This window comes from Saimiri boliviensis, chromosome 12, assembly GCF_048565385.1.
Source record: "Saimiri boliviensis isolate mSaiBol1 chromosome 12, mSaiBol1.pri, whole genome shotgun sequence".
In the NCBI taxonomy this organism is placed as follows: domain Eukaryota; kingdom Metazoa; phylum Chordata; class Mammalia; order Primates; family Cebidae; genus Saimiri; species Saimiri boliviensis.
Genome location: NC_133460.1, coordinates 11,791,646 through 11,818,764, shown reverse-complemented (window position 1 = coordinate 11,818,764; position 27,119 = coordinate 11,791,646). Strand labels below are relative to the sequence as shown.

The 27,119-nt window shown below is 54.7% G+C and overlaps 3 protein-coding genes across 9 annotated transcripts in view; 1 reads left to right on the top strand and 2 right to left on the bottom strand.

The window, feature by feature from the left end:
- Positions 1–742: 742 nt before the first annotated feature.
- On the bottom strand, positions 743–11,735 carry POLR3K (RNA polymerase III subunit K). Of its 2 annotated transcripts, XR_012512728.1 has the most exons (4): positions 11,527–11,735; positions 8,899–8,986; positions 3,501–3,690; positions 743–1,874 (listed from the first exon to the last, which is right to left on the bottom strand). XR_012512728.1 is itself a non-coding variant. In XM_039478194.2 (3 exons), the coding sequence occupies exons 1-3, from the start codon at positions 11,635–11,637 to the stop codon at positions 3,563–3,565; spliced, it is 327 nt and encodes a 108-aa protein (XP_039334128.1). In that variant the 5' UTR covers positions 11,638–11,735; the 3' UTR covers positions 743–3,562. The 2 variants fall into 2 exon arrangements, 1 of the variants encoding a protein (XP_039334128.1); XM_039478194.2 differs by having other exon boundaries at positions 743–3,690.
- Positions 11,736–11,883: 148 nt separating this feature from the next.
- SNRNP25 (small nuclear ribonucleoprotein U11/U12 subunit 25) lies at positions 11,884–16,100 on the top strand. Its single transcript, XM_003928527.3, has 5 exons — positions 11,884–12,100; positions 14,235–14,325; positions 14,553–14,658; positions 15,266–15,340; positions 15,770–16,100. The coding sequence occupies exons 1-5, from the start codon at positions 12,059–12,061 to the stop codon at positions 15,825–15,827; spliced, it is 372 nt and encodes a 123-aa protein (XP_003928576.2). The 5' UTR covers positions 11,884–12,058; the 3' UTR covers positions 15,828–16,100.
- Positions 16,101–17,640: 1,540 nt separating this feature from the next.
- The window catches only part of RHBDF1 (rhomboid 5 homolog 1), a 21,869-nt gene continuing 12,390 nt past the window's right edge, over positions 17,641–27,119 (bottom strand). For 2 of the 6 annotated variants that reach the window (XM_039477723.2, XM_039477722.2), the window contains 17 exons: positions 25,937–26,277; positions 25,585–25,692; positions 24,862–25,075; positions 23,935–24,144; positions 23,736–23,858; positions 23,505–23,662; positions 22,685–22,939; positions 22,497–22,608; positions 22,320–22,394; positions 22,057–22,218; positions 20,376–20,476; positions 20,151–20,214; positions 19,666–19,760; positions 19,007–19,082; positions 18,836–18,936; positions 18,557–18,710; positions 17,641–18,320 (listed from right to left, as the gene is read on the bottom strand). In XM_039477723.2, coding sequence (XP_039333657.1) covers positions 17,901–18,320; positions 18,557–18,710; positions 18,836–18,936; positions 19,007–19,082; positions 19,666–19,760; positions 20,151–20,214; positions 20,376–20,476; positions 22,057–22,218; positions 22,320–22,394; positions 22,497–22,608; positions 22,685–22,939; positions 23,505–23,662; positions 23,736–23,858; positions 23,935–24,144; positions 24,862–25,075; positions 25,585–25,692; positions 25,937–26,253 — 2,745 coding nt within the window. In that variant the 5' untranslated portion in view covers positions 26,254–26,277 and the 3' untranslated portion in view covers positions 17,641–17,900. The remainder of the gene's footprint in view (positions 18,321–18,556; positions 18,711–18,835; positions 18,937–19,006; positions 19,083–19,665; positions 19,761–20,150; positions 20,215–20,375; positions 20,477–22,056; positions 22,219–22,319; positions 22,395–22,496; positions 22,609–22,684; positions 22,940–23,504; positions 23,663–23,735; positions 23,859–23,934; positions 24,145–24,861; positions 25,076–25,584; positions 25,693–25,936; positions 26,278–27,119) is intronic. The other 4 variants (XM_010338927.3, XM_010338930.3, XM_074381844.1 and 1 more) reach the window with 4 other exon arrangements.

The following is a 27,119-nucleotide window of genomic DNA, read 5'->3' as shown; positions in this document are numbered from 1 at the left end:
TCTCTCTTACTTTCAGTGGGTGTCTCTTTAGGCCAGGTGAAAAACAAGAAAGAGAGAGAGAGAAAGAGAGAGAGAGAGAGAGAGAGAGCGCATTCCGACCATGAGGACCCAGAAATGGTGTTTGATTTGCGTCTCCGTCTAGTCACCCATCTGTCTCTTGGTGACTGAGGAGTCCACACATGAGGCCAAGCGGCATCTATTGAGCTCTTTCTTTCTCCCTCTCGTGTGTCATCTCTGCGGTGAGAAAAGGGGGACAATAGGCTCTGATGGGAAGTCGTCCTGACGGCTGAGGAAGCTAAAGGCAAGCTGCTGACTGAAAGAAGGGCATCCTATGTGACACTCTCATACCCGGGGCACCCTAGAAATGCATCTTAGAGTTTTCACGTTTCATGCCAGGGCTGTTTATCCTTTAAGTCAACCCGCCCCTACACCCAGGAAGAACAGCACAGTCCCCGGTGGTCCAGTCTCGTCCCATCCGGCCCTCCCAGGCCATCCGGCGAAACTCTCGCTGGCAAATTTGAAAGCAGCCTCCATGCGGTTCTCCTGGGGAGGAGGCTCCCGGCGGGCCTTTTGGGCCTCCCGAGAGGACTTAGCATGGAAAACCCCAGATCTAACCAACCCCCCGACCCACTGCAGCTTGCTCGCTGGCTGGCTCGCTCCCTCCCTCCCTCCCTCCCTCCCTCCCTCCCTCCCACTGGTCCAAGGTACACCCTGGGAGGCGGCCAAAGAAACTTCCACTGCGTGCTTTTTGTGTTTCTCTTTATTTTTTAAATCGTCTCCATCTTTCAAGAGATGCTCTATTGAAGGGGAAAGTCTCATGGAGTATGAAAATTTGTTCTAAGAACAGAGGTTCCCAACACAGCTAAGCGGCAGCAGCTTCCATCACATCACCTCGCAAATAGAATAGGAACACCAAGGATACTAAAGGTGAAACGGGCCAAGGCCGGCGGCGTGGTGGCTCACGCCTGGAATCCAAGCAGTTTGGAGGCCAAGGCGGGCGGATCACCTGAGGTCGGGAGTTCAAGACCAGCCCGACCGACACGGTGAAACCCCGTCTTAAAAAAATAAATACCATAAAATAAAAAGAAATAGTCCATAAGGTCGAGGCCAGCCAGCCTGAGCGACCGAGCAACACGGGTGGGAAGGTGAGCCCAGCTTAAAAGAGAGAGAGAGAAAAAAATTAGAAGAAGAAGAAGAAAAGTCAGGCAGTCGATATGGGGGACGCCGAGCCAGAGACATCTGCCAGGACACGGATCTGGAAAGCCCCGTCAGTTCGCACGCAAGCACGCCTGTCCCACGGAAATCCCACCTCGAAAGCCTCGGGAGGCCGAGGCGGAAGGATCACGAGGTCAAGAGGTGAGCGCCATCGTGGCCCACGTGGTGAAACCCCGTCTCTACTGGGAGGAAAGGGAGCCAGGCGTGGTGGCAGGTGCCTGTAGTCCCGGCTGCCGTGGAGGCTGAGGCAGGAGAACCGCTCGAACCCGGGAGGTGGGGGTCGCGCCTGCCGGGCAACAGAGAGCGAGACTCCGTCCAGAAAAAAAAGCAGGTGCACACGGCCAACGCCAGCGCCTTCTCCACTCTAGAAAACCACCATCAGAGATCAGGCGCGCCACCCTCGATGGGGCTCGGGGCACAGGAAAGGAAAGGCCGGATCGTGAGTCGTGCGTGAAAATCGGCTCCGTCTGCAAGGCCCGTACTATCAACGATGCCTCCGGGCCAAACAGGGACCGGAAAGGAGCACACGGGACAAACACGACCGGGCCCGTTCCACATTCACGGCCGTCATCGCAGCGGTCTGAAAGGCCGACGTGGGAGGACGGCTGGAGCGCAGAAATTTGAGATCATCTCGAGCTGTCGGTCGACATCACCTCCACCTGTGTAAACGATCATCATCAGCCTCAGCATCCAAGTGGAAAAAGAAATATACGTGCCGGGCGCGGTGGCTCAAGCCTGTCATCCCAGCACTTTGGGAGGCCGAGGCGGGTGGATCACGAGGTCGAGAGATCGAGACCATCCCGGTCAACGTGGTGAAACCCCGTCTCTCCTAAAAATACAAAAAATCAGCTGGGCGTGGTGGCGCGTGCCTGTAATCCCAGCTACTCAGGAGGCTGAGGCAGGAGACTTGCCTGAACCCGGGAGGCGGAGGTTGCGGTGAGCTGAGATCACGCCATTGCGCTCCAGCCTGGGTAATGAGAGCGAAACTCCGTCTCAAAAAAAAAAAAAACAAAAAACAACAACAAAAAAAAACATAGTGCCAGGTGTGGTGGCTTATGCCTGTGATCCCAGGACTTTAAGGAGGCCAAGGTGGGTAGATCACAAGGTCAGGAGTTTGAGGCCAGCCTGGCCAATATGGGGAAACCCTGTCTCTAGTAAAAACACAAAAATTAGCTGGGTGTGGTGGCACATGCCTGTGATCCCCTGCTCAGGAGGCTGAGGCAGGAGAATCGCTTGAACCCGGGAGGTGGGGGTGGAAGTGAGCCAAGATCATGCCACTGCACTCCAGCCTAGGCAAAAGAGCAAGACTCTGTCTCAAAAAAACAAACAACAAAAAAACAGTATCTTCCACATGTAATGTTTAACTCAGGAAACAAAGCAGGGAAGGTTCAAAAAATGAATGAGGGGCCACGGCCTCCACGTGCTCCACTGCCGCTGGCTTCTCGCTTGGGAACTCCAGTCTCACTTCGGCCCGCAATGGACCCCGACCGCTCCTGCGCCGCCGGTGGCTCCTGCAAGTGCAGAGTGCAAACGCACCTCCTGCAAGAAGGGCTGCTGCTCCTGCCGCCTCAGGGGCCGCGCCGAGTGTGCCAATGGGTGCGTGTGCAGAAGTGCGGCTGCCGTGCCTGATGTCAGGACAGCCCTGCTCCCAGACGCGAAGAGAGCGGCAGCTAAAATCCAGGATTATGTTTTCTACAACCCTGACCCACTGGCTACTTTCCTTTCTCTGGGAAACGCGTGAATGATGATTAAACACTGGCATGGGGGAAAAAAATGAATCCGAGAGTAAGAATAGGAATAAAGAAAGAAACTGAAATCCCAGTGATGAGTATTTTCATAGCCTGTTCAAACCTAAGCATGTAGTCAATGTTGTCATCACTGTGATTTGGGATTTGCTTTCTACCTCTTAGGCTATTTAAAACACTAAGAAGGCAATATTGCAACTTTCCTTTTAACAACATACTCAGAATTTTGAGTCAAACAGATAATAAGCAAGTTTACAAGTAACAGTTAAGTATTTCAGGACATTTAATGTACTAAGTTTTGCAAACAGTACAAATATTTAAAAGTGCTGACTGGGAGTAAGGGAATGTCAACTGCCAATCAACACAGAAGATGAAAGAACAGGACTTTTCACAGCGCATACTCAGCTCTGGGTCTGCATCCCACATAGAAAAACTCCCAGACATGGGTGTACCCATTTCCTGATAACCTGCTCTTCACCTCATAGGGTTCTCTTTCCACCACTCCAGCAGAGGCCCTCAGGATACACGATTCATACTTGCAGCTGAGCAGCTCCCCGACAGACAAGGTAAGCACACACGGACGCGGCTGGGCCATCGAAGCCCTAATCCCTCCAGCGGTGTCCACACTGGGCATTGCAGCACTTGTAGAAGGTGGTCATGGGCTCGTCCGCAGAGCGGGTCTGAAGCTGCATGAAGTAGGCCCGAGGATGTTCGCATTTGGGACAGGGCTCTGGCGACGGGAAGAATGAAGTGACCCACGTTAAACAAACACGATGCTCGTGACTGTTAAGAGTAAGCATTCCTTCCTATCTTGTTTCATTTCTGTTTTGAAACGGAGTCTCGCTCTGTGGCCCTGGCTGGAGTACAGCAGCGTGATCTCGGCTCAGTGCATCCTCCGCCTCCTAGGTTCAAGCGATTCTCCTTGCCTCAGCCTCCCAGGAAGCTGGGATTACAGGTGCCCACCACTGCACCTGGCTAACTTTTTGGTATCTTTAGTAGATACGGGGTTTCACGATGTTGGCCAGGCTGGTCTCGAACGCCTGACCTCGTGATACGCCCTCCTCGGCCTCCCAAAGTGCTGGGATTACAGGTGTGAGCCAACCCTCCCGGCCTACTTAGTATCTTTAAAGACGGTAAAGAATCTCCCCGCTCACTTGATCCCCCTTGCCAAGGGCAGACCTACAAACAGTGATGACATTCCCCATGTGCTCGAACACTAAGGGAATCTGGGAGACCTGTGACCCACAAACACTCCTCCTCCCCTCCCGGGTCCCAGGGTTCTTCTCAAATCCACTTGAAGGCTGGTTAGAAACATAACACAGAGGCCGGGCGCTGTGGCTCACGCCCGTAATCCCAGCTCTTCGGGAGGCAGAGGCGGGAGGACAGCTTGAGCCCAGGAGTTCGAGACCTGCCCGGGCAATAGAACGAGACCCCGTTCTCCACAAAAAGGAAAAAAAACAAAAAGACAAAAAAAAAAAAGAAACGTAACACAGAAAGTGACTGTTTTGGTCCTTGCTGTGCTGCTAATGCTGAGTGCTTGTTTGACAGCGGAAGAGTCTGGAAGTAAATGCTGGGAAAAGCCTGCACTGTCAAGAATGGAGCATTCGGGGCGATTCAGGTGTGGGCTCAAAAGAAGAGAAGAGTTGTAGGGGAGGTCTGACTCTTCAAAGACATTCCGTAAGTGGTCGTGAACAGAATGTTGGTAGAAATACAGACAGTGAGTACTATTTTGGTGAGGTCTCAGACAAAAATGAAAAGTATCTTCTTCAAAATTGGGGAAAAGGCCATCTTTATTACAGAGTGCCAAAAACCTTGGCGAATTGTGTCTGTTTCCAAGGACTTTGTAGCAAGCAGAAGCTCCACAAGGTTCTAGAGCCATCAACTAGGACATCCGGCAGAAGAACTCTCTAGACTACAAAGTGTTCAGGATACTGCGTGGCTTTTCTTAACTGCTTATAGTAAAATTCAAGAAGAAAGAACCGATCTATAATGAGAATTAATAATTAAAAGGGAAGTAGAACAAAGATTCGGAAACTTCCTAGCTGACCCACGTCAACAATAAAAAAGTGGACCGGGCATGGTGGCTCACACCTGTCATTCCAGCGATTAGGGAGGCTGAAACGGGAGGATTGCTTGACCTCAGGAGTTCAACCCGGCCTGAGCCACATGGCAAGGCCTCGTGTCTACAAAGAATAATAATTATTATTATTATTAATTATCGTCAGCTGGGCAGGCGGCAAGCACCTACAGTCTCAGCTACTCAGGGGGTTGAGGTGGGAGGTCTGCTTGAGACTGGGCGGTCAAGGCTGCAGTGAGCGATGATCACACCGCTACAGCTTGGGCAACAGAGCGAGACCCTGTCTGAAAAAAAAAAAAAGAGAGAGAGAGAGAGAAAACCACTGGTATGGTCAAGGGACCATGTGATACAGAGATGAGAATGGACAGAAGGCAGCCAGATGCTGTTCATCAAGCAACGGGAGGATGACCCCTTCAAGGCATTTTTGGAGATCCTAGGGTGGGATGAGGGGCTCCCGTGCCCATCACAGGCCCAGAGTTGTTTCGAGGAACCTCAGGGCTTCCTACAGCTCCCCTGGCTCTCGGCTCCCTGTATTCCAGGGCAGCATTCCTTGGCCAGATCCTACCAGATGCCAAACCTGCTGGTGACTTGTTCTTGGACTTAACCTCCGGAATCATGGGCAATAAATTGATATTCTTTATAAATTACCCAGTATGCGGTATCCTGTTACAGCAGTACACACCATGCAGATTCCCCTAAGAAGTGTATCACCTTCCCCTGGGCAATGGACACACACCTTTCATCTTCCCCGTGGGTGACTGATCCAAGGATCCACTTGGGCAGCAGTTCCTCAGGCTGTTCTTTAGCAACATCTTATCACACATCCTGTATCTTTGAAAAGTGCCCCAAGGCACAGATTTCCCTTCAAAGTGACTTCATTTTGAGCAACTTATTCTACACTTGATAGAAATGGCTTCAAACGCTCTCAAACACTGTTTCTGACATAAGGTACTGAATCTTTTCTTTCCAGATAGTCTCACTCATGCTGGAGTGCAGTCGCATGGTCTCATGTCATGGCAACCGCCACCTCCTGGTTCAAGCGATTCTCCTGCCTCAGCCTCCTGAGGAGCTAGGAGTACAGACATGTGCCACAAAGCCCAGCTTGCTTCTTTTCTTTTCTTAGACGAGTTTTGTTCTTGTGGCCCAGGCTGGAGTGCAATGGCACAATCTCAGCTCACTACAACCTCTGCCTCCCAGGTTCAATCAATTCTCCTGCCTCAGCCTCCCAAGTCGCTGGGATCACAGGCACGCACCACCATAACCAGCTACTTTTGTAGAGACAAGGTTTCAGCATGTTGGTCAGTCCAGTCTTGAACACCTGACCTCAGGTGATCCACCTGCCTTGGCATCCCAAAGTGCTGAAATTATAGGGGTGAGCCACTTCACCCAGCCGCTCATTTTTTTTCTTTTTCTTTTTCCAGACAGTCTCTCACTCTGTAGCCCAAGCTGGAGTGCAGTAGTGCAATCTCAGCTCACTGCAACCTCCACTTCTGCGGCTCAAGCAATTCTCCTGCCTCAGCGTCCTGAGCAGCTGGGACGACAGGTGTCCACCACCGTGTCCACGTAATTTTTTGTATTGTAATAGAGACCAGGTTTCACCCATGTTGCCCAGAGTGGTCTCAAACTCCTGAGCTCAGGTGATGGCCCACCTTGGCCTCCCAAAGTGCAGGGATTACAGGTGTGAGCCACCATGCCCAGCCTAATGTTTGTATTTTTAGTAGATACAGGGTTTTGCCATGTTGCCCGGGTTGGTCCCGAACTCCTAACCACAAGTGATCTGTCCACCTCAGCCTCCCAAGGATGATAGGCCTGAGCTAACACACCTGGCCTAATTTATCTTTTAATGACAAATTCTACCAATGCTAACACAGCAGATTTGTATGTTCTTTTTTTTTTTTTTTTTTTTTTTTTTGAGACGGAGTTTCGCTCTTGTTACCCAGGCTGGAGTGCAATGGCGCGATCTCAGCTCACCGCAACCTCCGCCTCCTGGGTTCAGGCAATTCTCCTGCCTCAGCCTCCTGAGTAGCTGGGATTACAGGCACGAGCCACCATGCCCAGCTAATTTTTTGTATTTTTAGTAGAGACGGGGTTTCACCATGTCGACCAAGATGGTCTCGAACTCTTGACCTCGTGATCCACCCGCCTCGGCCTCCCAAAGTGCTGGGATTACAGGCTTGAGCCACCGCACCCGGCCCTTGATTTGTATGTTCTTCTATGGGGGGAAAAACACAGCGCTAATCATCAGTTGTCTCTTTCCCCTCTCAACACAACTTACATTTAGAGCCTTTCCCTTTCCTTTCCTGGTCACTTCTACCTCTATCAGACATGAAGTAAACATTTATTTTACTCAATCTGCAGTTTAATGCTCCTTGGTATTAACTTCTGAAAATCTGTATCAGAACAGTGTATTAGTCCACTCTCACACTGGTATGAATATCGGAGACTGGGTAATTTATTTAGAAAAGAGGAATTTTTTAAACAGCACCTTGAAAAAAAGAAAAGAAAAGATGAGTTTTGTTTCTTTGTCTGTTTTGAGACAGAGTCTGACTCTTGTCACCGAGGCTGGAGTGCAGTGGCGTGATCTCAGCTCACTACAACCTCTGCCTCACGGGTTCAAGCGATTCTCATGCCTCAGCCTCCTGAGCAGCTGGGTCTACAATCGTACACCACTATGCCTGGCCAATTTTTGTATTTTTAGTAGAGACATGGTTTTGCCATGTTGGCCAGGCTGGTCTAGAACTCCTGACCTCAAGTGATCTGTTCACCTTGGCCTCCCAAACTGCTGGGATTACAGGTGTGAGCCACCGGGCCCAGCCAAGAAAAGAGGTCTACTTGACTCACAGTTATGTGTGGCTGGGGTTGCCTCAGGAAACCTACAATCATGGCGGAAGGTACCTCTTCACAGAGCAGCAGGAGGCAGAATGAGTGCAAGCAGGGGAAATGTCACTTATAAAACCATCAGATCTTGTGAGGACTCACTCACTATTAGAACAGCATAGAGGAGCCGGGCGCGGTGGCTCAAGCCTGTAATCCCAGCACTTTGGGAGGCCGAGGCAGATGGATCACGAGGTCGAGAGATCGAGACCATCCTGGTCAACATGGTGAAACCCCGTCTCTACTAAAAATACAAAAAATCATCTGGGCATGGTGGCGCGTGCCTGTAATCCCAGCTACTCAGGAGGCTGAGGCAGGAGAATTGCCTGAACCCAGGAGGCGGAGGTTGCGGTGAGCCGAGATCGTGCCATTGCATGCCAGCCTGGGTAACAAGAGCGAAACTCCGTCTCAAAAAAAAAAAAAAAAAAAAAAAAAATAACAGCATGGAGGAAACCACTCCCTTGATTCAACGACCTCCCACAGGACCCTTCCAGGACACCTGGGGATTATGGGAACTACAATTCAAGATGAGATTTGGGTGGGGACACAGCCAAACCATATCAAATAGAAAGAACATAATTTTTTCCTTAGACTCTGAGTTTTGTCAATCTACTCATCATTTTCATTATAAATGCCACCTGTTGAGTGGTTCTTCTATACTAAGCACAGTATAACTCACTTTATGTTCTCACAATCTGTGAATATGGATTAGCCCCAGAGAGGTCAGGAGACCCAAGGAAGGTCCTAAAACAATAAGCAGTTCCCTTGAGAATCTAACACAGGCCTGTGTGACGCCAAGGCGTGCACAAATATTGCTTAACAAATTATTAAGTAGTAACAAACACAAATGACAAATTACTCAAAAAAAGATTTTCTATTTTTAGAAGGCTACAGCATTTATATGACATTATAGACTCTGCCATGCAGTGGCATCAACAGCCTCATAATTATCCGCAGTTTAGTAACAGAAATAGTTTTCCCTCTTACCTGCAGTAGAGTCAACATTCTCCCAGGCAGCTGCTCCACCGAGCACATCATCCACTTCTTTCAGTTTGGGGTATTTCCGATTTGTTACCTAACAAAAACAAGCCTTCAGACTCAAAGCAGCTAAATGGTGCAAACTTGGGCCTCCAAACCTCAAATTTCAGGACTATGTAAGAGTTCACTCCTTTCACAGTTTCAGACACTAAACTCACACAACAGTACAAAATGGAGTAGTATGCAAACATTAAGACTGAGGTCGCTGGCCGGGCGCGGTGGCTCAAGCCTGTAATCCCAGCACTTTGGGAGGCCGAGGCGGGTGGATCGGAGGCGGGTGGATCACGAGGTCGAGAGATCGAGACCATCCTGGTCAACGTAGTGAAACCCTGTCTCTATTAAAAATACAAAAAATTAGCTGGGCATGGTGGCACGTGCCTGTAATCCCAGCTACTCAGGAGGCTGAGGCAGGAGAATTGCCTGAACCCAGGAGGCGGAGGTTGCGGTGAGCCGAGATCACGCCATTGCACTCCAGCCTGGGTAACAAGAGCGAAACTCCGTCTCAAATAAAAAAAAAAAAAAGACTGAGGTCACACCATGATGTTCTCTAACTTCTGAAAAGTAAAGGTATTCTGGCCGGGCATGGTGGCTCATGCCTATAATCCCAGCACTTTGGGATGCCAAGGCAAGATCGCCTGAGGTTGGGAGTTCAAGATCAGCCTGGCCAACATGGTGAAACCCTGTCTCTTATTAAAAATAGAAAAAATAGCCAGTGGTGGCACACGCCTGTAGTCCCAGCTACTTGGAAAGCTGAGGCAGGAGAATCATTTGAACCACGGAGGTGGAAGTGGCAGTGAGCCAAGATCACGCCAGTATACTCCAGCCTGGGCAACAAGAGCAAAATTCTGTCTCAAAAAAAAAAAAAAAAAAAAAAAGGTATTCTAAAAAGTAAACCTGTATTATTAAGGAAAAATAGTAAGTTATAATACCGTACATCATCTCCTTACTGAACACCTACTATATTATAGGTTTCCTTTTAGTTGTTCAGATTAGAACATGGAAGGGAACAAAACAGAAAAACCCTGCCCTCCTAGACCTTAGGTCCTATTATTTATTTTATTTTATTTTATTTTTTTTTTTTTGAGACGGTGTTTCGCTCTTGTTACCCAGGCTGGAGTGCAATGGCGGGATCTCGGCTCACCGCAACCTCCGCCTCCTGGGTTCAGGCAATTCTCCTGCCTCAGCCTCCTGAGTAGCTGGGATTACAGGCACGCGCCACCGTGCCCAGCTAATTTTTTGTTTTTTTGTTTTTTTTTTTTTTTTGAGATGGAGTTTCGCTCTTGTTACCCAGGCTGGAGTGCAATGGCGCGATCTCGGCTCACCGCAACCTCCGCCTCCTGGGTTCAGGCAATTCTGCCTCAGCCTCCTGAGTAGCTGGGATTACAGGCACGCGCCACCATGCCCAGCTAATTTTTTGTATTTTTAGTAGAGACGGGGTTTCACTATGTTGACCGGGATGGTCTCGATCTCTTGACCTCGTGATCCACCCGCCTCGGCCTCCCAAAGTGCTGGGATTACAGGCTTGAGCCACCGCGCCCGGCCAATTTTTTGTATTTTTAGTAGAGACGGGGTTTCACCATGTTGACCGGGATGGTCTCGATCTCTCGACCTCGTGATCCACCCGCCTCGGCCTCCCAAAGTGCTGGGATTACAAGCTTGAGCCACCGCGCCCGGCCAGGTCCTATTATTAATAAACCACACAATACATTACATAACATATTGGGAGGTAATATGCCCTATGGAAACAATTAAAAAGGGAAGGAGGATAAGTGAGAAGGAACGGCTGCAACTTAAAATACAGTCAACATTTAAGTAAAGACAAGACCAGTGAGTAAGCTGGCTCTAGGGGAAGAGTGAACCGAGCAACGTCAAGTGCAAAGGCCCTGCTAGTCCTCCAGGAGGCTGGTGTTGATGCGGCAAAGGGCAACAGGAGGCGCATTAGGACTTGCGATCAAAGAAGCAAGCCGGGCAGGGGCTCAGTGTCGGAACCCGGTGGGCCCCGCGTGAGCTGGGAAACGGCCGAAGGTCTGTGCGCACAGCAGTGAAGGGCGCAGCGTGGGAGCAGGAACCCAGGGAGGCGGGAAACCGCGGGGTTTGCCGGGTGCACCGGGAAGCAGAGCCCGCAGGATCCGCTGCCGACCGGAAGGGGGCGCGAGAAAGAGCGGACAGCCGGACGCAGCGGCGCACGCCCGTTCATCCCAACACTCCGGGAGGTAGAGGCGGGCGGATCACGAGGTCAGGAGTTTGAGAGCAGCCTGACCAACACGGTCAAACCCCGTCTCTACTAAAAATACAAAATATATATAAATATATTAGCCAGGCGTGGCGGCGGGCGCCTGTCATCCCAGCTACTCGGCAGGCTGAAGCAGGAGAATCGCTTGAACCTGGGAGGAGGAGGCTGCAGCGAGCCGAGACCGCACCACTGCATTCCAGCCTGGGCGACAGAGCGAGACGCGGTCTAAAAAAATAAATAACGAGAGAAAGAAAGGACAGAGGCAGACGCCGGGGCTGACGGCGATGGCGCCGGAGTCGGAGGAAGCGGGAGTCCTGAGAGAGGCGCCCGCCTTCGGGCCCCACCTTGCGGGTGATGTTGTGCACATATGGGCACGTATTGCAGGCGAAGCGGTGGCAGCGCTGTCCCTCCTCCACGATCAGCCCGTTCCCGCAGCCGGGGCAGAAGAGCAGCATCGTTTCGGGCTCCGCAGGGTCCGGCTCCCCGCAGCCCCCGCGGTCCCTCAGCGCCGACGCACCGCCGGCCTGGGGCTCCAGCCGGCAGCGGCCCCGCCCCCCAGCCAACCAATAGGGCAATTCTGCGCTCCCGGCAGGCTATGCGGCAGGCTGTCTCGCACTTGTCATTGGTCACTGTAACTGCCCCTCCCCTCCGTACACCAATGGCTGGGCGGCCTCGCTGGGGCGGGCCGCAGTTCCTGCGCCTGCGCGCTTGGCCCCCGTGGTGCGGCCGGGCAGTGCGGGCGGAGCCGTGCGGAGACGCGCAGTCCTGGAGCAGGCCGAGACCGCGAGTCGGCCCGAGGCGCAAGAGGACGATGAAGACGAAGAGGAGGCGCTGCCGCACTCCGAGGCCGTGGACGTGTTCCAGGAGGGTCTGGCCATGGTGGTGCAGGACCCGCTGCTCTGCGATCTGCCGATCCAGGTGTGTGCGGGCGGGCGCTGGGGCTTGGGGTCGTTCCCTGGGGGTCCGGGGCCGGGGTTCGGGCGCGTGCAGCCTCTGAAGGCGCTGATGGGAGAAGGCGCCTCTGGGCATAAACGAGGGTCTTAACCTGGGTAGGGCGCACTCGCCTGGGGCGCGAAATTTAGAGAGGCACCAAAAACCTCACTAGTGAGGCCGGGCGCGGTGGCTCAAGCCTGTAATCCCACCACTTTGGGAGGCCGAGGCGGGTGGATCACGAGGTCGAGAGATCGAGACCATCCTGGTCAACATGGTGAAACCCCGTCTCTACTAAAAATACAAAAAATTAGCTGGGCGTGGTGGCAAGTGCCTGTAATCCCAGCTACTCAGGAGGCTGAGGCAGGAGAATTGCCTGAACCCAGGAGGCAGAGGTTGCAGTGAGCCGAGATCGCGCCATTGCACTCCAGCCTGGGTAACAAGAGCGAAACTCCGTCTCAAAAAAAAAAAAAAACAAAAAAAAACAACCTCACTAGTGAGTGACAATAGATGACATTTTAATGGAATTTTATTTAGGGGTCTGGGGGACAGGGCCATGCTCTGTCGCCCAAGCTGGGAGTGCAGTGGCGCGATCTCGGCTTCCTGTAGCCTGGACCTCCTGAGCTCAAGCCATCTTGCCACCTCAGCCTCCGGAGTAATAGGGACCACAGGTGCGCGACACCACGCCCAGCTAATTTTTTAATTTTTTGTAGAGAGGGGGTCTCACTATGTTGCCCAGGCTGGTGTCAAACTCCTGGGCTCTGGCGGTCCTCCTGCCTCGGCCTCCCAGAATCCTGGGATTATAGGTATGAGCCACCCTGCCGACCTGTAATAGTTTTTTTTTTTTTTTAGGCGGAGTTTCGCTCTTGTTACCCAGGCTGGAGTGCAATGGCGCGACCTCGGCTCATCGCAACCTCCGCCTCCTGGGTTCAGGCAATTCTCCTGCCTCAGCCTCCTGAGTAGCTGGGATTACAGGCACGCGCCGCCATGCCCAGCTAATTTTTAGTATTTTTAGTAGAGACGGGGTTTCACCATGTTGACCAGGATGGTCTCGATCTCTTGACCTCGTGATCCACCCGCCTCGGCCTCCCAAAGTGCTGGGATTACAGGCTTGAGCCACCGCGCCCGGCCTGAGGCAGGAGAATTGCCTGAACCCAGAGGCGGAGGCTGCGGTGAGCCGAGATCGCGCCATTGCACTCCAGCCTGGGTAACAAGAGCGAAACTCTGTCTCAAAAAAAAAAAAAAAAAAAAAAAAAAAGCCTACAGTTAAAAAAAAATATCTAGTTTTAAACAAGAGCAAGATTCGTAGTACTAATTGTTCCATTTGCCTTAAGCATCAATATGCTTTGGCACTATACTGTCTTTGTTTAAATGTTTTTATTTTTTTTTGAGACAAGAGCCAGGCCGGAGTGCAGTAGCTCGATCTAACATGTTGGCCACAATGGTCTCAGTCTCCTGCTCTGCCCGCCTGGGCCTCCCAAAGTGCTGAGATTACAGGCATGACTCACCGCGCCCGGCCAATTCTAAATGTTTTATATTTTGCTCATCATGGATTTTTTAATTGCCTTGTACTTTTTTTTTTTTTTTTAAATAAAGATGGCGTTTCACCATGTTGGTCAGGCTGGTTTTGAACTCCTGACCTCAGGTGATCCGCCCACCTTGGCCTCCAAAGTGCTTGGATTACAGGCGTGAGCCACCATGCCCAGCCTCAATGCCTTGTACTTCTTAAATGTTGTGTTAAAATATTTATAGTTAATACCGTTTTTTGCTGCCCTGGTAAATTTCCCATACCTGCCTTACCCCAAGCCTGGGTCCTGATGATCAGGGATACTCAGGTGAACTGACAGTCAGGCCCCTACCCACCCCCTGGGGTGGATCCTCATGGGAGTGTACTCTCTTGTTCCCCAAGAGACTGTCCACTTTGGACATTAAATTAAAATGTGAGTGGAACATGAATTAGGGCTCTGTTGAATTGGGAAACCCTAATGTGTAGGGAAGCACATCTTCCCTTCCTTGCCCTTCATAAAATGGAGCACCACTTTTTGGCCATTATCAGCTTGTTCTTTGTTGTTCAAGGTGGTAAACAGAGCCAGTTCCCACTTCTGCTCTTGGTCTTTTCTAGGTTACTTTGGAAGAAGTCAACTCCCAAATAGCCCTAGAATATGGCCAGGCAATGACGGTCCGAGTGTGCAAGATGGATGGAGAAGTAATGCGTGAGTGCCACCCTCCTCCTTCAGGTTACATGCTCCAGGCTTTCACAGCAGCAAGATGTAACCAGGCTGCTCAGCCTGCCCAGAAACTCACAGGCCATGCCCAGGGGTACTGGGGCAACCACACACCTGCCCCGCACATAGAGCTTCCGGGTTCCTTTTCTGCCATGGGAGGCTGTGGCGCTGGGCTCTCACCATGGGTCTTCTCCCACCTGTGCCCATGGTTGCAGCTGTGGTTGTAGTGCAGAGTGCCACGGTCCTGGACCTGAAGAAGGCCATCCAGAGATACATGCAGCTCAAGCAGGAGCGTGAAGGGGGCATTCAGCACATCAGCTGGTAAGTGGAACAGCAGTCCCTTCATGATAGCCCTTCCTGGGGCATGTGCCCTTCTTGGCACTGTCACCGGGCACCACCAGGAAACAGCTCTCAGCGCCACATGAGTACAGCACCATTGAAGTGATACGCTCCCTGTCACAAGCGTCTGGACAGTGCGGACCCCTCTGTGTCTGGGGCTCCTGCCTTGGCCGTTCCCAGCACACTGTTCCTTCATCACCATCACCCCATCCAGGCTGCCGGGTTATCTTCACTTGGGGACACCGTAGGGTATTTCCAGGGTGTCTGGAAGTGGCCTCCGTAGTTACGGATGGTACACCTGTAATGGCTCCCATCCCCTTCTCACCTGGGTGCTGTCAGCCCTCACTCTCCTATTGGATCAGGTATCCTGTTTGCTGAATCTCAGCACTGCCACCTGTTGCATTAGCGAGTGTCGTTTGGCCGCGCCGCCCCGTGCAGCCCTCTGAGAACACAGCCTCCTTGCAGCTGCCTCAGACTGTATAGAACAGCACAGGGAGAGAGGACAGCTGCCCCAGGCCCCATAGCGCTGAATGCCTCAAGCCCACGTCATGGTCAGGGCCTGTGGTTTACCTGAGTCACCCACTTCCAGGTCCTATGTGTGGAGGACGTACCATCTGACCTCTGCAGGAGAGAAGCTCACAGAAGATAGAAAGAAGCTTCGAGAGTAAGTGCCAGCCACACCTTAGGCTGTAGGGGGACATCTGTTGTATGGTCCCCTAGTCCCCCATCCCCTGCCAGAGGGCTGCGGCCCCCTCTCTGGAGAGACTCCCTCCCCCAAGGAGCTTCCTTGGGGCCCTCTCCACTAGGAGATTGGCAGGCAGGGGGCACCTGGAGGGGCCTTGCTGCTTCCCACCAGTGGCAGCTCAGGGCTACACATTGCCCGGAGGGAGGAAATGAGAGTGGGCGTGGAGGCCAAGAGCTGCCCCGCCAGTGCTTCAGGGTCTGTGGGAGGACAGCCACTACCGTCTTCTCGCCTTCCCAGCGGCCACATGCCTCCCCTCTGTGGTTCTTTTGTAGTCCCCCACAAGCCTCAGGAGGAGGGTCACAGACGTGTCCTTCTGTAGGGCGGGTGCTTTACACCTTTCCTTTTCAGCTACGGCATCCGGAATCGAGACGAGGTTTCCTTCATCAAAAAGCTGAGGCAAAAGTGAGCATCCAGACAAGGACAGCTCTCTTCACTGGTGGCTGAGTTTTTTCCCAGTAGCATCGGGTCCTCAAGAAAGGACATGGTAGTGGCCTCACCCCAGGCATGCCCAACAGGAACTCTCAGCACAAACCTGGGAGCCCCCTGGACTATGATGGGGTGAGCCAGCGCTCCCTTCTTCCATGTGCTTGTCCTGAGACTGACCTCTCCCTGGGTCCAAAAACCCTAGTCACATGCCAGATCCACAGCCTGTGTATAAAATAAAACTATTTGCTTCTTAGTTTGAAAAGTCAAAAGCCGCCAGGCACGGTGGCTCACGCCTGTAATCCCAGCACTTTGGGAAGCTGAAGGGGGTGGCTCACAAGGTCAAGAGTTCAAGACCATCCTGGCCAACGTGGTTAAACCCCGTCTCTACTGAAAACACAAAAATTAGGCCAGGTGCGGTGGCTCATGCCTATAATCCCAGCACTTTGGGAGGCTGTGGCAGGTGGATCATGAGGTCAGGAGTTGAAGACCATCCTGGCCAAGATGGTGAAACCCTGTCTCTACTAAAATACAAAAACTTAGCCAGGTGTGGTGATGCATGCCTATAATCTCAGCTACTCAGGAGGCTGAGGCAGGGAATTGCTTGAACTTGGGAGGCAGAGGTTGCAGTGAGCCAAGATCATGCCACTACACTCCAGCCTGGACAACAGAGCAAGACTCTGTCTCAAAAAAAAAAAGTAAAAGAAAATACAAAAATTAGCCAGGCGTGGTGGCGTGTACCTGTAGTCACAGCTACTCGGGAGGCTGAGGCAGGAGAACTGCTTGAACCTGGGAGGTGGAAGTTGCAGTGAGCAGAGAACATACCACCGCATTCCAGTCTGGCGACAGAACGAGACCCCATCTCAAAAAAAAAAAAGGTCAAAAGACACAGTAAGCCGGGCGCGGTGGCTCAAGCCTGTAATCCCAGCACTTTGGGAGGCCGAGGCGGGTGGATCACGAGGTTGAGAGATCGAGACCATCCTGGTCAACATGGTGAAACCCCGTCTCTACTAAAAATACAAAAAATTAGCTGGGCATGGTGGCAACATGCCTGTAATCCCAGCTACTCAGGAGGCTGAGGCAGGAGAATTGCCTGAACCCAGGAGGCAGAGGTTGCGGTGAGCCGAGATCGCGCCATTGCACTCCAGCCTGGGTAATAAGAGCGAAACTCCGTCTCAAAAAAAAAAAAAAAAAAAAAAAAGACACAGTAACCCTGGTTAGGAAAGACTGAGGCTGCCCCGTCACAGAGGGCAGTTAAGGGGAGAGCATGGGAGAGAATTGGTAGAGGTGAGTCAGTCCAGGATGTCACCACACCACCTAAGCGTGTGGCCACATCACTCCGCAAACCACACAACTATGTAACCGTGATCTCCATAACAAGGAGAAATAAAAGCAGAGTGGCTTTAGGGTCTGCCTCCTGGAGCTCACAGCAGCAGTGAGCGTAGCACGGCTACGGGTGAGCCCTCCAGCCTTGGCCTCTAGGTTCGCCTTCAGCAGGCTCCAGGGACAGGGAGGTAGTGTGAGGCAGAAACGAGCTGCTGAGGGTGGGGTGCTTCCCAGCATGTGGGGAGGGTGTGAGCACATCCCTAGGTCCCTGTCCCTGCATGGGCTACCAGCCGCTCTAAGGAGAAAGAGCAGCAAGGTGCACATGCCTGGCTGAAGGGCTTCACTGGGAGGTGAAAGAGCCTGTGACTACCTGACACTCAGTCACATGCCCCAGGGACTTGTGAGTGGGAGGCAGGGGGCCTGCAGGACCTCCCTCCACAGCCCGGCCAGAAACAATGACGGAGAGGTGGTCAGGTTAATGGCAGCTAAAACGCTCCCGGTCCATTTATTGGCCACGTGAGGTGGTCGTCAAGAGGCAAATAAGAAGGTTATCACAGGAAGATGTATAATAAGTGCCCGGCAGTACGAAGGGTTCAGCAGAGTGAACAAGGCACACGAGGTCTGTGTTCGGGAAACAGGCCAGTTCCCTCGCGCAGCAGGTGACGCCCGCTCGCCTGTGAGGCTCAGGGCTGTGGTGTCTGGCTCTGCTCTGCGGGAGCCCGCAGCCAGCTCAGTGGAGCTGAGCATCCAGTTCGTACTTCTCACAGAACTTGTCAGTGAAGGGGATGCAGGTGAGGAACTCGCACCACTCGCAGCGGACAGGATAGACGTAGAAGAGGACCACCAGGCCAGCCAGGAGGCCCAGGAAGACCACCTGAAAGACGATGATCTGGCAGCGTTTCCGGTACAAGTCGAACTTGCCGAAGCTGATGTAGGGCAAGAAGGCGAAGGAGAGGAAGAGGCCACTGATGAACCCCGAGATGTGGGCAAAGTTGTCGATCCAGGGCAGCAGCCCGAAGGTGAAGAGGAAGAGCACCACAGCCAGCAGCTTGAAGAAGGCACGCCAGGGCCGTGCCAGGATCTGCCAGCTCTGGAAGAGCTCCACAAAGAGGCAGGCCAGGATGCCAAACTGGGAGCCAGCTGGACCCACCTGGGGGATGGTGGGGGCAGCCATAAGGCCGTGGGGCTGGGCAGGTCCCCTGGACCCAAGGTCTCATCTTTCTGCCCCCACTTCCCATGGCCTAGAGTGTATTGGGACTGAGGATCCAAATGGAGATGCTCCCTGCCGGGCACTTCAGAGACCCAGACTCCACACTCCATGTGGACATGTTCACGGCAAGCTGCAGGTGCACACAGGAGGATCCCCACCCGGAGGGCCAGCCTTACCTCTGCTCGGTACGGCAGGAAGATGGCACTGGCCAGGTTGCCAGTGACACCACTCAGCAGGTAGATGATGGCTATGCGGTGCCAGCCTGCCAGCTTCTCCAGGTCCCGCAGGACGGTCATCTGGAAGCAGATGGACACCAGGCAGTGCAGGATCCTGTGGTCAGTGGTGGTGGGGGGTTGGGGTGGGGAGACATTCAGCAGGGAAGTAACCTCTCTGCCACCCCCAGCCAGCCAATCCTGGGGACCCTGAGACCACCCACGCAGCCTGGTGTCACTTGCCCGGCGTGCAGGAAGAGGGACAGCCACAGGCGGTAGAACTGGTCAGGCACCTCAGGGTTGAGGAAAGGCAGGAGCCCACACACATCATCCATGCAGTGCACCTGTGCAGAGCAGCATGTCAGCACTCACAGCAGCTGGGGGAGGGGAAAGACAGACACCCCGGAGGCCTACCTGAGAGCAGAGCGTGGCCTCCTCATGGAAGTAGCCCCTCATGAAGTCACAGTACTCCCGGGAGGTGATCTCACACCTAGAAGGGCGGGCCAGGGTTGGGAGGCTGCTGCCTTGTGGAGGGTACTGCTGGCATCCAGGGCAAGTTTCAGCCGCACCTACACACGTTTGTTAGCCCTGAAGAAGTCCAGACCCCTTCTGACCCCACACCCCTTAGCATAATGGGTTATTTCAGGAATTTTTTTTTTTTTTTTTTTTTTTTTGAGACAGTCTCGCTTTGTCACCCAGGCTGGAGTGCAGTGGCACGGTCTTCGCTCACTGCAACCTCCACACCTCCCAGGTTCAAGCGATTCTCCTGCCTCAGCCTCTTGAGTAGCCGGGACTACAGGCATGCACCACCACTCCTGGCTGATGTTTGTATTTTTAGTAGAGACAGAGTTTCATCATACTGGTCAGGCTGGTCTTGAACTCCTGATGTCATGACGCACCCACCTTGGCCTCCCAAAGTGCAAGGATTACAAGTGTGAGCCACTGTGCCCAGCTATTTCAGAATTTGGTTAGGGAGAAGGTGCAGCCCTAGGATGATGCTCTGGGCCCAGCGACCAGCTGCACCCCCGTGCACGCACGCACACACGCACCCCAGTGCACGCACGCATGCCTACCTGCCCTTGGTGCCGATGCAGCAGGGCCGCCCTGTGATGACACAGTCCATATGCGGATGGTTGGTGTGGTTCCCGGCACTGTTTTTGGTGCAGATCTGGGTCACAAATGGGAATGAGCTGGGTCAGGGCCCCACCCAATTTTTGTCCACACACCATGTTTGGGGGTAGAGGCAAAGGTGGGCAGGCTCATGAGGTAGAAAACTGTGGTTTCCTTGACTTCCAGCAGGCCACCACCCTCTGAGTCTCCATCAAACTGGAATAATGTCACTTGACCTTTCAAGTCTCCATCTAGTTCTCTTGATCTACCTGCTCAGAGGGACAGGTGGTGGTTGATGGACAGGCTGTGCAACGGCCAGGTGCACAGCATCTGGGAGTGTGAGGTGGTCCCATGATGGGAGTCTCTGGCATCACCAGTGGGTGGGTGTGGCAGGTGCTCTCCCTGCATGACAAGGATGACTCCCTAACAACCCCCCACTGTAGCTCACCGGCCACCTGGTGATGTCTTCTGGCCACTCATGGGGGTCTTCAGAGGAGGGCTCATCACACACCCTGCATGAGCCAAGTAGGTGGTCAGACCCTGCTGGGAGCCCCTAGCTTTGACACCTTTCCAGCCAAGTTGGCAACAACAAGGGGAGCCCCTACACCCTCTGCACCACAGCCCCCTGGAAGGTGTGAAAGGCAGCACGTAAGAGCACTGTGGCAGGACTAACCTGGGATCCTGGTGGCAGACAGAACCAAACTGTCTCTTGTGGCCGGCAAGCTCTGGGGCACTGGGATGGACGGGCCACTTCACCCACACTGCCAGCGTGGACTGTGGGAGGGGGACACAGGGTCAGGCCCAGCTGGGTCAGAGCAATGAGGGGCGCTCAGTGAGTCAGGAGTCAAAGACAAAACCACTGAGCTCATCCGTCAGTCATACGAGTCACCCTCTATGAATCGATACTCTTGAAATGCACAGGCATGTTGGAAGACACTTACATGGAGTTAGACAGTGACCGGGCGTGGTGGCTCACGCCTGTGATCCCAGCACTTTGGGAGACCAAGGCGGGCAGATCACCTGAGGTCAGGAGGTCGAGACCAGCCTGACAAATATGGAGAAAGCCCGTTTCTACTAAAAACACATAAATTGGCCAGGTGTGTTGGTGCGCACCCGTAATCCCAGCTACTCGGGAGGCTGAGGTAGGAGAATTGATTGAACCCAGGAGGCAGATGCTGCAGTGAGCCAAGATTGCACCGCTGCACTCCTGCCTGGGCGACAAGAGCAAAACTGTGTCTCAAAAAATAACAACAAAAGGGCCGGGCGCGGTGGCTCACGCCTGTAATCCCAGCACTTTGGGAGGCCAAGGCGGGTGGATCATGAGGTCAAGAGATCGAGACCATCCCGGTCAACATGGTGAAACCCCGTCTCTACTAAAAATACAAAAAACTAGCTGGGCATGGTGGCACGTGCCTGTAATCCCAGCTACTCAGGAGGCTGAGACAGGAGAATTGCCTGAACCCAGGAGGCGGAGGTTGCGGTGAGCCGAGATCGTGCCATTGCACTCCAGCCTGGGTAACAAGAGCGAAACTCCGTCTCAAAAAAAAAAAAAAAAAAACCAGTAACAACAAAAAAGAACCAAGGCGTTCGACAGCATAATTCCTGTTAGCTGAAAATCGGCATCAACCTCTGTGTCCTAAATCAGGGAACCGGCATAGACTATGGCACCTCCATATAAGACGATGTGATGAAAGTTTGGGTGAATAGCCTTTTAAAAACTGCTCAGTGGCCGGGCGCGGTGGCTCAAGCCTGTAATTCCAGTACTTTGGGAGGCCGAGGCAGGTGGATCACGAGGTCAAGAGATCGAGACCATCCCGGTCAACATGGTGAAACCCCGTCTCTACTAAAAATACAAAAAATTAGCTGGGCATGGTGGCACGTGCCTGTAATCTCAGCTACTCAGGAGGCTGAGGCAGGAGAATTGCCTGAACCCAGGAGGCGGAGGTTGCGGTGAGCCGAGATCGTGCCATTGCACTCCAGCCTGGGTAACAGGAGCGAAACTCCGCCTCAAAAAAAAAAAAAAAAAAAAAAAAAAAATCAAAACTGCTCAGTGGAAAAGAGCTATACCACTTACATAAACTTTAAGACACATGCTGGAAGAGTACACCCAAGTCAAACGACCAAATCAGATGGCGGTCTACGGGCGAGGAGCTGGAGATGGGGGCGGGGGGGAGGGTGGGGTGGGGACAAAGACGAATGGATGTGACAGGAACGGCCTTGCACATGGGGAGGCGGGATGTGCCAGGAACGAGGGCAAGGATCGCTCTACTGAGTCTATCTGAAGTCCGAAGCAAAGAGCGAACTCGGGGCAGGCAGATGGGAGTCGGAGGGGGAGTCCTGCTGGAGAAACGCACCGAGCACTCCTCCTCCGAGGTCTGCACGCAGCCCGACCTGTCGTTGCGCACGCAGCAGGCCGAGTGCTTCTCGCGCTCGCGCGCTGCCCGAATGAAGCTGTGCACCTGCGGGTCCTGGCGCATGCAGGGCGAAAACTTGGCGCCCAGGTGGATGAGGGCCTCCTGCGGGGGAGCGAGACCAACAGCTGCGGTCCCTGCCTCCCGCCCGCAGCTGGCACCTCCAGGTCCCGCCCCCGCCGGCCCTTCCCCTGCCCCGCCCTCACCGAGCTAGGACCAATCCAGAAGTTCTCCTGCTGCACGTACTTGACGTTCTCGTAGACCCCGCGGTTCCGCAGCACCTAGGAGGTTGGGGAGCAGCATCAGACCGGCCCACTGTGGGCCCTCTCAACCCAGAGCCCAGACCCCACTCGTCCGGGCCCGGTGAAGGCACAGGGGCTCACCGAGTCCACCGTTTCATGCTGCGAGAAGCCCACGGGGGCGATGCCGTAGATGCACACGGCCAGAATGGTGACGAGCGAGTGCACGAAGGTGAGCCAGTAGGTGAAGAAGGGCCTGCGGGGCGGAGCGTCAGGCCTCGTCCCCGCCCCGGAGCCTCCATCCCACCCCAGGCCTTGCCTGCCTCGCCCACCTGTGGTCGTCCATGTCCTCAATCTGGCGCTTGACGAAGCTGTCGATGCGCTTGCGGTAGGTGCGGTTGGTGAGGCGTCCCACCATGCCCAGCCCATACGGCCGCTTCTCCCGGGCGAAGAGCTTGCGCACCGGCACCGCGATGCGCTGGCCCCGCCGCGGCCCCGCGCTGCTCACCACCTCCTGTCGGAGCCGCACCTTGGGCTGCGGGGCTGCGGCGCCCTCCTTCTGCTTCCGCCAGCCTCGCTCCAGGGGCCTGGGGGCAGCCGGTGTTCACCTCCCGCCCCAGCTCCCACATGCTGTCGTCCCTCCCCCGGGCACCAGGGCACCCTGGTTCTATCCTGGCGAGACGCTGGGCAAGTCCCCCGGAATTTGCCTCCTCCTTTGCCAGTAAAAGAGCGATACTGCGCGCCTCCGGGGATGGCACGGAGTGGGAACCAGAACCCACAGAGTTCTGCCACTCAGCAAGTATCACCTCTGTCACCTCGCTCCAGGGGCCTGGGCTCTGAGAGTGCTGTCCCATCCCACAGACAAGCCATGACCCCGAGGCCATGCCCAGCCCTGGGTCTTCCAGCCCTGGTGGCCAGTGGGTTCCCAGTCCCTGAAGCTACCTCCTCCATCACCCCCAGAGGTGAACGCCAAGACTCGCCCAGCTGCTCCTGCCGCCCCGGGTCTCCCTCTGGCCCCCTTCCCTGCCTGCCTCACTCACAGAGGTGAATGCCAAGACTCGCCCAGCAGCTCCTGCCGCCCGGGGCCTCCCACCCAGCTGCTCCTGCCGCCCGGGGTCTCCCTCTGCCCCCATCCCTGCCTGCCTCACTCACAGCATCAGGTGGCTGCGCTCAAGCTCACTGCGGTCCAGGGCCCCGCCCGTGAGGTCCGCCTGCTCCGGCGCCTTCTCCCAGTCCTTGAGTGCTGCCTCTGATGGGGACTCAAAAACTTCGTCCGGGTAGGTGGACAGCTCTTCATGGAGGATACCTTCCTGAGCGAACACATGAGGTCAGGGTGGACGCCGGGATGAAGGGAATCGGGGTGATGCCCTGGGCACTCCTTACCCGGGCAAAGAAGGACGTGTCCAGCTCATCAGGGAAATCAGTCGTGTCCTCCTCCAGAAAGCTGGCGGGAGTGAAGCTTCGACGCTGTGCCCGGCGCAAGGTGCCATCCCTAACAGAGCGGCCCTGGGCACAGGGCAGCGAGCGTGAGACCCGGCTGCTGGCTCGGCCCCCCACCCCCACCCTTGGCCCCTGCACCCACTTTCATCAGTGCCGCGGCTGCCCGGAAGCTCATCTTAGCCACCGACTCTCGCTTGCGCCGCCGCGGGAGCCGGTGGAAACCTGAGCGGGAGCTGGAGAAGGAGCAGAGGGAGGCAGCACCTGGCGTGACAGGAGTGTGCGGGGCACTCAGGCCTTCCGCAGTATCATCTGCCACCCGGAAGGCCCGGCCACGCGCCAGGGGATCTATGATCTGGAGGAGGGGGGAGACGATGGCGTCAGGACTGGGTCAGCACCAAACAGGCTCCTAGCTCACCCAGGTGCACAGAGGCCTTGCAGTAGACAGCGTGACTGCTACTCCTGACACCTCATGGGCCCCTGGCCAACTATAGGAGCACCACTCCCACCCCACAGCGCCTAGAGGTCCTACCTGGAATGCTCTCCCATCCAGACAGTGGCCCCTGGTGCAATCCCAAGACCGTGTCCCCATCCCAACGTACGCCTTCCCAGGGACTGTTTCAGGGGCCTTCACGGGCAGGCTGTCTAACTGTCCTTCCAGACTGTAAGCTCCCAAAGAGCCTCTTCTTTTTGTTTTTTTGAGGCAGAGTTTTGTTCTTATTGCCCAGGCGGGAGTGCAACGGCACGATCTCGGCTCACTGCAACCTCCGCCTCCCGGATTCAAGCGATTCTCCTACCTCAGCCTCCCAAGTAGCTGGGATTACAAGCATGCACCACCACGCCCGGCTAATTTTTTATTTTTAGTAGATATGGGGTTTCTCCATGTTGGTCAGGCTGGTCTCAAACTCTCGACCTCAGGTGATCCGCCCGCCTCAGCCTCCCAAAGTGCTGGGATTACAGGCGTGAGCCACCGTGCTCAGCCCGAAGAGCCGCTCAGGCCGGCTGCGTCCGCAGCCCTAGACCCTGGGAGCAGAATTAGGGGCCTGCAGGAGGCAGCAACAGGCAGACGTACCTTCTGCATTCCCAGCTGGCATGGCCCCACATAGAGTGGGGGTGGTGTCTCGGTGCTGGTCAGCGACACGTTGTCCTGGCTGGGCAGGTCCAGCTCCCGGAGGACCTGGGGCTTCAGCTTCCCATAGCGCTGGCTGCAGTGACGGATGCTCTTGCGCTGCCATTTCTGGGTGCTGTCACTCTCCTTGCTCACTCCAAACCAGTCAGCGGCCCCCCTGGCATGGCAGAAACTCAGCAAGGAGCATCCAGATCACCCCTCCCAGGCAGGGACTTTGGCGGCCCTCCCGGGGGGCAGCACGCCCTGCCCCAGGCTTGCAGTCACTCCAGGGGCCAGAGTCTGGGTGGGCAAGGTCTAATGAGAGGATGAGTGGGTTCCAGCCACCCCGTGAACTGTTGGCCAACTCCAAGTTCCCACTAGACCACAGCTGGCAGGGCCTGCCTAGTTGAGTGCTTCCTAGAGGCCCTCACTCACCCCACCATCCCTGAGGGGCAGTTGAGGGAAGACAAGAGTCCAGAGAGGGAGCTTGGCCCCAGGACACCACAGAACTCAGACTGCAGGTGCTTGTGGGCCCAGGCAGGCTGTCCACAGCACTTGGACATGCAAACAGAAACACTGCCAGCACCTGCTATTAGGAACCGCAGAGGATAACCAAGCTGGCAGCTCCCAAGGGGCCACATGCCAAGCACATGCCAGAACACCACACTCATGACCTGTATGAGATACCTGAGCAGGGACCAAGAGAGAGACTGGCGCTGTGGGAGGGCCCTGCGGGCAGCCCAGGGACCCAAGAGGGGTAGAGTGTGGATGCGCCTGAAGTGTACTTGTCGGCTGCTAAGAGGCCAGAGCGTCCGGTGGTGGAGACAGGAGGAGAGTGAGTGCCAAAGAGAAGGGAGGGGAGCAGGGGAGTGGGGTGAGAGCAGTCTCCACAACAGGAGGAGGGCAAGGGGATGGGACCGAGAAGGAGGGGGACCTGAGACAGGAGGGCCCCCCACCTCATTCCCATCCTCAGTGTACCTGCCTCTGCCCCGCCAGCCCCCAGCTCCCACCCCGTGAAGCAGCTGGATGCTGTCAGTACCTGCGGATGGTCTGTGTGATGGACGTCTGGCGCTGCAGCCCCGGCCGCCGGAGCTCACAGTGGGGTGAAGAGATGTGGGCTGTCTCAGCTGGCATACTCACACTCCTCAGGAAAACCTGTCGCCTCAGGGGCTGGGCAACAGGGTCACAGTGAGGGTGGTGGGCAGGGGGCACCCACAGCCCCTGCTGGCCGGGGCCTACCTGCAGGAAGCTGGGCTCTTCTGCTGTCGGGGGCGCTGCAGAGGGAATGTCCAGCTTTAGCCAGGGCGGCTTCTTGCGCTGCAGGCTACTCGTGCTGTCCCGGCGGGCCTCACTCATGGTTCCCAGCAGAGCGAGGCGGGCCTGCGGGGCGGGGTGCGTTATTCAGTAACGACTTCTGAAGATTCATTGCACCCAAACCCAGGAGGAGGGAGAAGCAGCGACAAGCCCACCTGTGGAGCTCATGTCCTCCACAGTCAGAGCCTTACTATATGCTCAGCCCTGACTTGCTCTGAGCCTGGCTTGTTCATCCCAACAGACAGTGCTGGGCACATCCTAGGTCTTCAGGCAACGTAAGTCCATGGGACAGCTATCTGAGCACCCAGTATGATGAGGAACTGCTCTAGGTGTTGGAGACACACTGGTGGAGAAACGAGACAAAATCCCTGCCCTTCTGGAGACTGCAGTCTATACAACGAACTTTTTAAATAAGTGAATGTACTGGTTAAAAGATGCTAAGTGTGATGGGGGGAAAAAAAAGCAAACCAGGGGGTGGGCGCCGTGGCTCACACCTGTAACCCCAGCACTTGGGGAGGCCTAGGTGGGCAGATCATCTGAGGTCAGGAGTTCAAGACCAGCCTGGCCAACATGGTGAAACCATCTCTACTAAAAATACAAAATTAGCCAGGCATGGTAGCACATGCCTGTAATCCCAGCTACTCAAGAGGCTGAGGCAGGAGAATCGCTTGAACCCGGGAGGTGGAGGTTGCGGTGAGCCGAGATCAAATCACTGCACTCCAGCCTGAGCAACAGCAGGATACGCCGTCTCAAAAAAATAAAAAAAGCAAATTAGGGTTGCTTGACAGGAGGGAGTGAAGCCTCTCTGTGAGGCGACATATGAGGAAAGGTTTGAAGGAGGGGAGCGAGCACAGCTGGGGCTGCAGGGGGTTCCACACACAGAGAACAGCCAATGTGAGGTCTTAGGA